The 11,738-nt window shown below is 43.9% G+C and overlaps 1 protein-coding gene across 1 annotated transcript in view; it reads left to right on the forward strand.

Moving 5' to 3' along the window:
• The window catches only part of LOC135912464 (cytochrome P450 4C1-like), a 93,334-nt gene extending 86,666 nt beyond the window's left edge, over positions 1-6,668 (forward strand). The window contains exons 10-11 of the mRNA XM_070534441.1: positions 4,254-4,433; positions 6,478-6,668. Of these exons, the coding sequence (XP_070390542.1) occupies positions 4,254-4,433; positions 6,478-6,668 (371 nt within the window). The remainder of the gene's footprint in view (positions 1-4,253; positions 4,434-6,477) is intronic.
• Positions 6,669-11,738: the final 5,070 nt, after the last annotated feature.

Raw genomic sequence — 11,738 nt, forward strand, 5'->3', positions numbered from 1 at the left:
GTGCAAGTGAATGTTGGGTAAGCAAAGTTTCGAAGATACAGAAGACACAGCGGGAGAGGTTTAGCGTCTTAACGATGCAGAGGAGCTACAAGAAACGCGGTAATAAATGGCAGCGCATTAATTTTCGTGAACTTGTTTTCTCGAAGAAGCGCCCAAGGCCCGGCACACGGGTGTTCTTGCATTTCGCCCTCGTCGGAATGCTGCCACTGCGGTCGGGAATCGAACCTGCGACGTCGTTCTCTGCAGTGGAGTGCCATAGCCACTGAGCCACTGACGGCAAGCTGCGTTTCTGGGAAAGATAGGGAGAAAGTTAACTCCCTACCATTTTTACCCCGGTTTAGCAGCCACCAGCTAAATCTATGGATTAAACACACAGACATTGATGACATATGAGACAGTGGAATTTTAAGGGAAAGAAATCTTACTCTGGTTCTCATTATGTTCGGTTTTACAGTCAAAGAGAAAAAGTAGCGGTCTGCAAAATTCTATTGCTACAATGTCTGTCTGAAAACGCCCACTGGATAGTAGAAAGAAAAGTCGCTTGTTTATTAGCTCCTTCTACAAAAGAAAGAGTAAGTAAACGTGAATCAATGTTTAACGTTGTAAAGTGTTTTTTTCCCTTGTTATAGCGACACTGTAAAGTCGCCAATCAAATGAACATTTCCAGACAGTGTATAGCGATAGGCACAGGAACGTTCCGCAATATCGCTAATTAGCTTTCAGGTTCGTTTCTATATTGCCTATGCGTCCCGCATATGACATAATTACTCGTGACTGACAAAATCAATAGTCCAATAAAGAACTTAGTCACTCAAGCGCTGACGGAAGCTCCGACGTTCCGCGATGGACAATTTTCCCAATGCTTGACGTGTTGAGTGCTTACGCCTTCTCGTGGTGAGGGTCGAATGCTTCTGCTCAAGGTAGGCGTCGCGTTTTCGTTTCTTACCGAGGGATGGCGCTGCCACTTCATTCATAGGGAACGTTCTTACTCACGTGTTACTTACTTACTCACGTTCTTACTCACCACCCTGTGTTAGGGTGGCGCCAGCCTTTGAAAGGGGTACTGCCTCGCCCGCTAAATGCTTGGCTTTCGGCTAAATTTAGCGATTTTTGAGACTCAGATTGGTGGTCCGCCAAGACCATGACCCTCATAAGCGACGATTCCCGCGAATGTTCATCCCGTGCAAGTAATCAACCACATTTCTTGACTAAGCTTTGCACCCAGCCACCAAAAAAATATAGCATGCGTGGGTTCTACACACAACCTGTTTACTGTGCATGTTCAGCAGGCTATAGTAGGGCATTCCTTATTACCGAGAGAATTATTCCTTAGAGACATTCCTTATTACAGAGCTCGTGAGAGAATAAGCAGGGCTTAATGCATGTCGCGTTCGTGATGAGAAGTGATGCTACCAGGTATGTACCACCGCGCTGCACAAGTTTTTCGCATGACATGGTAATGTAAAGACATAAATGTCATGTATTCAGACAACATATAAATTCAATACACGTGTTGAAGACGTGTACGGTTTCCCTGCGCACTTTGCGATACAACTAAAGAAATTTGATCAATCGCGTGTTCTTATCCGCATGTATCAGCGTGTGACAAAACAGGTAGCATTGCGACGCTCCTTCACGTCGAATTGAAAATCAAAATGGTGGTCTGCCAAATTTGGTAGCAAATAGCGGCGAGAAATTTTGAGGTATCACTACCTTAAAACAGCCCTTAAGTGTGTGTGTATAGAGGCTCCCTAATCTATTTTCACCCAATGCTCTGAGCTGACCTATTAATGGAAATATCGAAATAATATTACATTTTAAATATATAACTGGGACAAATGGCATGTGCGAAACTTTCCAGAGTGAAAGCATCAGTAGGTTTAAGGACGCAATTTCTTTGGCACACTGGACAGGACGTCAGGGGACTTTCGCGTCGCGCCATTTGGTGGGTGCTCACGGAAACATTTTATTATAGATACAGTTACACCGGGGGGTAGGGGGGGGGCTGTTTGTTTAACGTTAACAGAATCTAAAAGAGAATAATTTCTCAAGTCTGGTTTGAGCTGGTTTATACTCGAGGAGTGCGACATTACTTGCACAAGAACTAAAATAAAAGCATAATTGACAATTGTGCAGCATTTCCCTTATCAACTTTGAACTAATTCCTTTAAGATGCATATTGATATTTCCAAATTGAAGCCAGTGAGCTGTGAATGCGCTTCCACTCGAAACAAATTTAAAATTAGCACCAATTTTTGAATAATTTTAAAATGTTTGCCTGACATTTTTAACAAAACGCCTTTCCACGCATTTAAACTCAAAAATAACTTGAAGACCAATGTATTCTGTCGCCCAGTTTGTGAACGCAATTGCGGAACTGGATTCATCCTAAGATATGCCCAGGAATTTTGGACTTTGCCCCTTTGGCAATCTGGGGCGCTATAACGTAAAGCTATTCCAAACTTTGCTGTTCCAATTCTGTAATCAGCCCTCCACGATTGGTGAAAGAATTTTCGGACCATCCTCATTTCGCCTCTCTGTCACTCGACGTCACGAAAACGGCGAACATGCCCCATTTTATATGATATGTGCACACTGATTATGTATGAATATACGAAACGAAAGAAACATAATTATTTCTGATTCGACGCCTTCTTCCCCGTTAGCCCTCTGCTATTGGTGAAGCGTTTTTGGGATGCGCTCACTTCGCCTGTCTGTCACGCGAAGTCATAAAGCCGCGAAAACTCACCGCCTCAACGTGAAGTCACGGTATGCGTTAAAGGCGCATTAATATGCCGAAAACGTGCCATATTTTTTTTTCTGAATAGCCTTGCAGTGCCCCTTCCTTTTAAAAAATAGAAGATTGTTACCCGCCGATCACTCTGGCACTGGCAAGTCGGAGTTGCTCGAGTATAAGTATAATAAACTCGAGTATATATGCTCGAGTATAATAAACATTTTTGCGCGGCAGTGTAAAATTATAGAGCCCTTTTGACCCGCATACGGAATTGCTTTGTCAACTCTTCTTTGCTGAGGATCCGTTTTAGCGGCATTTTTAACCTTCCGTTGCACGCCGCCGCGATTTTCGAACAGCCACCGCAAGCTAAGCAAGGAAAAACGGACCAATCGCAGACGCCGACACCACCCTTCTCATCCGGCTGGCTCGGCCCCATCGAATCCCTCTCTACTACCTGAGCGTGCTCCTCGCCTCTTGTCAGCCAAGATAAGAAAAACTGCTCAATGTTGACAATGCTATTAGTTTTGAACGCAAAATAAGTGCCCTCCTATAAACGAGGACCGCGTTTGATTGGGCTTTTCAAACAGCGCTGCGGATTACTGCCCAATGCTTGCGTCGTTGGTTACGTAAATTTGGCTTCAGGAAATTGGAATAAAAACAGATTGGAATAGTTGTACGTTATATGGTCCCTGTTCAACTTAACAGCAATACACCAGGTGGCAATTCAATAGGCAGCATTTTCAGAAAATTATATTTCAATATCTCGGCCGAGTTTCAACAAGCTTCAAATAGCAATGTAGACAGGCTACTTCCTCCTAATAACATGCGCATTTACGGCGCTTAGTTGGCACTTTGTGTTCTGTTAGAGTAGTGTATTTGGTCAGCAACAACAACCCCGCTGTAAATCTGCACTAACCGTCGAATAAGGGCTGTGAGAGAAGTATCCTCTCGACGTTGCTAACGAAAATTTGTTCGAACTAGGCAAGTCGTGTGAAATTTAATTTTTCAAAATGCTATCCATTCAGTTAAGTTGGTGTGCTTTGGTGAAGTTCAGCAGATTGCCGAAGGGGCAATGGTCCAAAATTTCTGGGCATGGTTCGTTCCAAGTGGATATTCCTTGCTAAGTCACCGGCTTCAGTGCGTAAATTTCAACACATACCTTAAAGTAATACCGTTTAAAAGTTGCTTCAAAAAATACGGTAATTAGTCAATTATGAATTTCGATTTCCCGTGCAAGTAATGTCTCAAGAAGTAGAATTCTGCTAATGCCAGAGGATTTTTAAAATTCTAGCTTTCATGACAGACACAACAAGGCATGCAGTGTTAACAAGCATAGGTCGAGCTATCAAAACAATGACTAGCCTCGGCGACATTCCATAGAACGCCCACTTGTTTGGAAAATCATGGCTATTTTGATGCTTTAAGAAAGGTATTTGCAAAATATTTCCTTCGAAAAAAGAAAAAAAAACATCTCATTGCGTTAGTGGTTATTTCTTTTTTTGCTTTGTATCAACAGGAAAGTATGTTGTACCAAGGGGAAGCACATGCGTCATTCTTGGCCAAATATTGCACAAGGACCCGACGTACTTTCCAGATCCGAACGTATTTGACCCGGATAGGTTTCTGCCGGAGAACTCCAAGGGCAGGCATCCGTATGCCTTTCTGCCTTTCTCCGCCGGTCCAAGAAATTGTGTTGGTAAGCATCAAATCATGCAATTCGGCCAAATACGCAGTAAAACATGGTGCCGCATGTGTTTTTAAAAGACAAAAAGTGATAGAATAGCTGTTTATTTCTTTGCTGTAGAAAATAAAGAAACTGAGAAGCCCAAGTACCTCACCTTTCACTATCTCTCCAGCAACCATTTTACAGCGAAGCCGTTCATGGCTAGGGTTCCGTGCACTTTGTTCTGCGTCAACAAAAATGTGAGCCGATCCTGGTGATAGTGCAGTAAGGGTCCAAACACAATCACGCATAGCCCCTGTGGACTCCGACTTGTGGGCTTCGGGACCTGTAACGCGCCCTTGAGCTACCCTCGTCACACCTGTGACCCAAAGAGGCCCCAGGCACAAGGGCAAAAACAGATTTTATTCCATTGTTGATCACACAAATAACAGGGAGAAAAGAATTGAAAGTTCTCAAGAAAAGAAGGGGATTGAAAAAGAAAGATAATTGAAGTCCAGCTAGCATGAGTGAAGCGAAAACAGTAGTGCACTATCGGGGAGCGACGTGGCACTGGTAGATCTCCCGTGATGCGGCAATCACGTCGCGGACGACCAACCTCTTGAACAGCCTTAGGTAGGAACGTGAGCAGAGCCACCGCATCACGAAGTCGTTAACAGCGTCCCAAGAGCCCAATGCTACGAAGATAACTGCGTGCACCGTCACGCATTGAAACCGCCGGGCCAGAGGGAGACGGGCCTTACGATCGAATCTTAGCCCAAAAGGCCGAACCGCTTCGGGCAAATCTACGGTCGCACCGACCTCTCTTTGTCGGCGTTGCAAGCGCCTGTATATCTAGTTCCTTCGGCTCTCCCGTGCTGGCGATGCCGTCGAAACGTCACGCGTGTCTACTTTCTTCCTGCTCCTCGGGGCGGCGGTCCTGTCGTCCACGCGAATGTATATAAAAAAAAACAAGAAAGAAAGGTGCCGTTCTCGATTTTGCATTGTGTTGTCGGTATGGGGAGGCCGCGTATAGCCCAGACTCTCAAGGAGCAATGCGCCAACGAAGAGTGACGTCCCGCATGCGCTTGGCGTTTTGTGCACGATCTTCATCGGGGGTGTTTACCACCCGCCGGCGACGATTGCATTTTCGTCTCTGTTACTGCCGTCGCTCTTCGTAGGCGCGTTGCTTCCCGGGAGTTCTGTCTGTACTCGACTATGATAACATTATTACAATAATAACAGAAGAGATACGAGAATGTGTGTGCATGCCTATCGTCACGATGACGACAGATGAAGACAATAAATATGTTCGTACCTTTGTTCAAAATTACGTGTCAGCTCTGTGTCGCCTACTAAATGGCTTCGTTGGTCATTCACCTTCACAGAGTGGAATGGCTCATGGTTTTTATTTATAACACACCAGATCTCTTCATTTACTCCAGGCATTGGAAGTTCTATTTTATTCGTTAGCATGGTGTGACGGTAAATCGTCAGTCGTTATAAACTCATTTGCTGAGTGTCAGAGCTCGCAAATTGCCCAGCTAGATCTAAAACTGAGAGTACAAGTAAGAGTATTCCAATAATGAAGCGTACATAGTAAGGTTCGTTACAGTACAACACAAGACACGGACAAAAGAAGGAATAAAACGACGACATACAGTAACGAACCTTACTAACACAGTAGCACGGTAACGAATCTTACTACGAATCCCGACCAACTGGTCCAACTTGCCGTCTTAATGAAGCGTACGACCGAGTGTCACCTACTGTATCAAAATGCAGCTAACATTAGCGAAACGGGGCTGCGAAAGTTATGTATCTGCGCGCAATGCACCAATGTGTCGGCGTGAGTGAAACGGGAGATGAAAGAAAACCCTAGGAATTTGGCTTTTAATTTGAGCTGTGCCCACTGCTTTCTACAAAATACAGTTCTATGCTGTGTTAAATAGGCTACGCTGTCAGTTCTAAATGTCCATCTGTCCATACAATGCATGCTGTTGAGGAGTAGAGTAGCACAACGATATCGTGGTGCCAAGTTCTTTGTGTTGCCAATAATTTCATCTTTTTGTTTTTGCAGGACAAAAGTTTGCCATGACAGAAGAAAAGGTCGTAGTGGCCACAGTGCTCAGACACTTCTGCATTACCTCGCTCGACCACCGGGACCAGCTCATACTTGCTCCACAGCCAATTCTTCACCCACGATCAGTGTTCGGGGGCATCAGGGTCAAGTTCACACCGAGGCGAACACTCCAACTTCACAACGCTTGAATTGGTGACTGTAGGGGACGGCAATAAAATATTTTCAAACATGCGACTGCCAAGCTCATTTCAAGGAGACCCATAACAAGGCACAATGATGTTCGGAGGCTCAAGGGTAGTCTAAACAGGACTACTAAGTTAAACTATATTCACAAATTACACTGCTCTAACATCAAAAATGTCAATTTTACCACGCGTGGAGAGTTGGTAAGCCACACACACACTCACACACATATATATACATATATACATATATATATATATATATATATATATATATATATATATATATATATATATATATATATATATATATATATATATATATATATAATGACAGAATGGTGGCAGCGCCATCATGAAGTTCCCGTACTGCATAGCTGGGCCGACGTCATGGTTTTGACAGTGTGTTCTTTGGAAGTTTATCAGTAAAAGATGACTTGCGGCGCGTCAACCGTGCCAGGCGGCTGACGGCTCGGCGCGGTCTATAGGCCAATCGCGTGAGACAAAACTGAGCGCAAACTGAACGTGCGTTTCGAACAACGATCCCCGATCGCGCGCTTGGTCGCTCTAAAGGAACCAGACTGAATAGCGCGTTATGAGAACTTTCACAGCGTCGACAGTGCCCGTAAAATGGCCAACGTAAGCCTGGTGTACCAGCGCTATAGTGCGCGCGTTAAAGTAAAAAAAATGGTATTTCCGAGCTTTCTTTTTCAATAAAAATCATCAATTTTTCTACCAAATAAATTCAGACAGCATCTTGAAGGAATAACTCATGATTGTAAGTTTTATTGGTGCTGTTCCACGCCTAGCTTCACGGGGCAGGGCACTTCCGATTAAGGCGTGTCAGCGTGTGCATGCAGCAGGGCGGTGGCGCTGTCATCAAACAAACAAAAATAAAAAAATACAACGTGGACTAAATAAAGCACTGAAGTGCGCACCATCATCATCATCATTTTTCCACTACTTCTCACTGCCAGAATATATAAGTCAAAAGCATTCAACCAAGTAAGCAAGCAAAGAAACGTCTTCTGTTCTCGTCCTGGGGTGCTATGCAGGATGCGTCGAGTTTGGCGAAACTCGGGATCTTCACGAGCTCTGGCGACACCCCAAGATGAAAGCACGAATGGTACCGAGACACAGTTTATCTTTCGACAAGCCTCCAGTTTCATTGGTTTATCTAGATTCACTCTGGCTGGCTATCATTCCTTGGGCGTTGCCTTCTGGGCGGTCGACAAACTGGGGCTCACGTGATCATACCATCGGTGCATGGTCGTGCCTTCTTTCACTTGTTTGTCGTTCCACCGAGTGCATTACATGCAGAAGCAAGTTGTAAAACAAATGCATTTAGTACAATATTATTAGTTACTTTAACGTGGTTTAGAAGCATTTTGAAGCTTACGAGATGTGCACTGAATGCGTCTTAGACTAATTTGTAATTTAGTACGCTTCGCATTAAACCATGAGGGAGCGCTGTAGTCGCGTCATCACATCCATTCACCGGGCAAGCATGGCGGCTAAGCATCTGAGAGGCCCAGTGTAAACAAACCCGTACAACGAGCTTGCAGTGCGCGACGTAGTGATCAGGCTCGACGAAGGCCACTATTTCTTGGATAGTTCTGTTCCTCCGTGGGCAATCTTCCCGTGCACCCGGTAAGACTGCCAATAGCTTCGGCGATTTTACAGATCGCAACGCGCACCTACTGTTCACGGCGAAGTGCTGAAGAAACAACTTGTCCGGTGCTGCTTCTGCGAGTGCGCTGAGTTCCTCCACTCTGCGTGACTGCGAGCGTCACGAACATTACATTGTGTGGGCAAAAGGTAGACATCCTATATAGCTACGAAGCGACGAGGTGGTACCGACGATGGATCTCGCTACCAACACAGTGAAGGAGACTTCGACAAACTGCAGATAAGTATATTTCTACTGTTTCATATTTAGCATAATAAGAGTGCACGGATTAAGTCACTTTCGTAGTAACGAACTGAATGTCCAGCAGTTTAAAGAAGGCAGTGAGAACCAATGAGTGTTCGTGCTTTTACGTGCAAGTGGGCCCGCGAAAATATGGAATAGATGAAGGTAACCTTCACTAACTTGGTGAGGCAACAGAAATTCATGAGTGACATTATGCTAGAAAATTTATGGAAGAGTATCTTTATCCAAGTGAAATATCAATAGCAAGTACTGATATAAAGCAGGAAACTTATACAAAAATTTCATGGGTTGAACAGCACATGGAAGGCATTACCGAATCGTGATCGCCACGTTACCGATATCCTTGAAAAAAGTCTAGAATCATTGCATTCCACCGGTTATGCAATATGGGACATAAACCTGGAGGTTAACAAAGAAACTTGAGATGTCAAGGACGGTGTAGAAAGCGAAGTAACAAAAATTGTTGCAGATAGCATTAAGGCAGGAAGACAGTGGCGTAGTAAACCGTGGCAACTGATATGCTAGTTGAGATTAAAAAAGAAAGGAATCGGCAGGCAGGCCATGCACGTATTCGATCACTTGTTGCCAATTCATATCAGGTGATTACATAAGCATTACAGAATGAATGTCAAGGAGAGAGAACTACAGCCAAGGATGGTAGAAAATTACGTAATGGGACAAGAATATGATGTTTGTAGGCATAGGATGCAATCAGCTCGTATAAGACGGCATTGTAGGGTGAGGCATTTGTTTTGCAGCGAACAAAAATAGGTTTGTAGTGCTGACAGTAGAGACTCGTGAAAGTGCAGGGCCACCTCAGCTGCTGGCACACTAATCAACATGACAATTGGCTCTGAAAAAGAAAACCCCAGTTTTGAAAAATAAAGCAATGTTGTCCCAACGCATTGTTTTACTAAGCATACTACACTAGAGGCTTCCACATTTAAGGGCACTTAGTACTAATAGTGCAACGAGCATTTTTCTTTGTAAATAATGGTTTGTATGTGGCTGATTCATTCCAATACACTTTTTTGCAGCAAAACATTCTGCTGCTGGAGCCACTCAACCGCCTGGTGGCAGTAGGCGAGCGCCAGGCACGTGCTCTTGAGAGTGTGGCAAAGGTCCAGAGGGCTGCTCCGCAACAGTAGTATCGGTGCCCTCACTGCTGTCCTGTCGAGCCCACAGAAGGCACCTTATAAAGGAGCTTTCAGTTTAATATTTTGTTTATTATTCAAGAACATGAATAAAATTATTGCAGTAAACATTGTCCTGTGCATATTAGGAGACTTATAACATGCACTTTGTGTCCCTTCAAAATAGGCAAAAACGTAAGACAACCTGTGCCACTCTTGGACCATGTAAATAAAAAATACACTAATGCAGCATACACGTCATCATGATGTTTGTTCTTTCTATGTGCAAGAATACAGTGCGTGTTCATTAGCCACAAGATGAACGGTGTGTGTAATTCACAATGAAGAAAGGAAACAACAGGAGCTTAATAATGCTATCACCTATAGACTGTGCATATGACTGCAACACTCCCCGATTCAAATGTGCCATTACATGCATGTTCGATACCACATATTCTTTAACATTGTCTTATAATTGCATGTACCATATTTCACACATCTTAAGCCCTTGCATAGCACACTTCTGATGTATCCATTTCATAGGCCAAATAATTGTACACTTTGTCCTTTTGTGTTGTATGAAAAGCAGCATCCTTTACAGTCGGATAAAACTTCAGAAGACAGGAGAGGCCCCACCCAGATGACCAAAGCGCAGCAGCCGATTGCCTACACGTCTAAAGAAATAGTCCCTCTCCAACGAGCAGGTATTAGTCTGTCTGGCGGCACGATGTCAGTCTAGAGTGGGTGCCCATCGGTGCAGGCTTGTGTTCACCTGCCTTAAAGTGCAGATTCCGCAGCCTCCTAAAGTTGTATCCGACTAAAGAAACACGTAATGCCTTGCACCAGTTGCATAGACTTCTGCAATTTGATAGCACACAATGATCAGGAGCAGAAATCTATAAAGGCATCCAAGCAAAGCTGGCTGACCACACTTCCATTATGAGGGGCTGAAAAAGGTCTCGCCAAATATTCCCACGACGTCCTTGAAAAAGAGGTGGTGTTTGGCACTTCTTTAGAATCAAAAACAGATTACACTGAATGTTGTGTAGCACGTCAAAACAAACTGAGCTTGGTTATTTGCACAGCATGTAATGGGAGGTCGAGCTTCACATAGGAAACAAACTGCTCTGTCCAGTACAATTTTGAGGCCGGTATTGCACCTATTATGGCACCGGTATGGCACCTATTATGTCAACAGTGTCTATATACAAATTACACTTTTCACAGGCCATTGATTTCACCATTATTTTTGTGTGATGGTTCTTTCAATCAGCGCTTGTATTACATGAGCAGTTGGATTTGAAAGCAAAGCTTTGTTTGCAAACCTTCCGACTTCCATAAGTGTGTGGCAAGGCACTGGCATGTTGTCGAATAGCTCACACTTCCTCGGTCCTGCACCAAAGAAGCCCAATGCTCTATTTTAAGTTGGATCGCACAACAATTCAACGGCAGACAAAGAAGTGTAACACACACAGCAAAGCATTCTGCTGTGTGTATTTCTCTTTGTGTCCCGTCGAATTGTTGTGCAATTAAACTTCAAGCTTCTATACCAATACACCGTCTTCAACTTCACCAATGCTCTAGTTATTAGGCCACAATGGTGCACATTTTTGAAATTTCCCAACACAAATTTGTTCTCCGAAAAATCACAAATGTTAAATTTTGCAGCACAGCTGTATGTATGAACGTGCCATATTCTTTACCACTAAACTCACAGGAATCAAAGAGGCAAGCATTAACCAGCCTTGCTGCTGCCGTTACCATTATCATCATGACACCAATGCAAAGACAGTGCCACGTTTCAGTAAAGGGAGTGCTGGAGGGAAAGGTGTGACAGCGAGGGCTTACAATAAAAATAACAGTTACGAGACATGTTCAATGCCAATATATGCTGCATGTCGCTCAGCCTACTTTGGCAATGCGGCAAGTGTTTACTCGTTTGGGCATATCACGTTTTGTGTAATCGTTGCTCTAAACCTGTACAAATGGTCTATTTGCTCTGCAAGTTTT

The sequence above is a fragment of the Dermacentor albipictus genome, chromosome 1, assembly GCF_038994185.2.
Source record: "Dermacentor albipictus isolate Rhodes 1998 colony chromosome 1, USDA_Dalb.pri_finalv2, whole genome shotgun sequence".
Lineage (NCBI taxonomy): Eukaryota > Metazoa > Arthropoda > Arachnida > Ixodida > Ixodidae > Dermacentor > Dermacentor albipictus.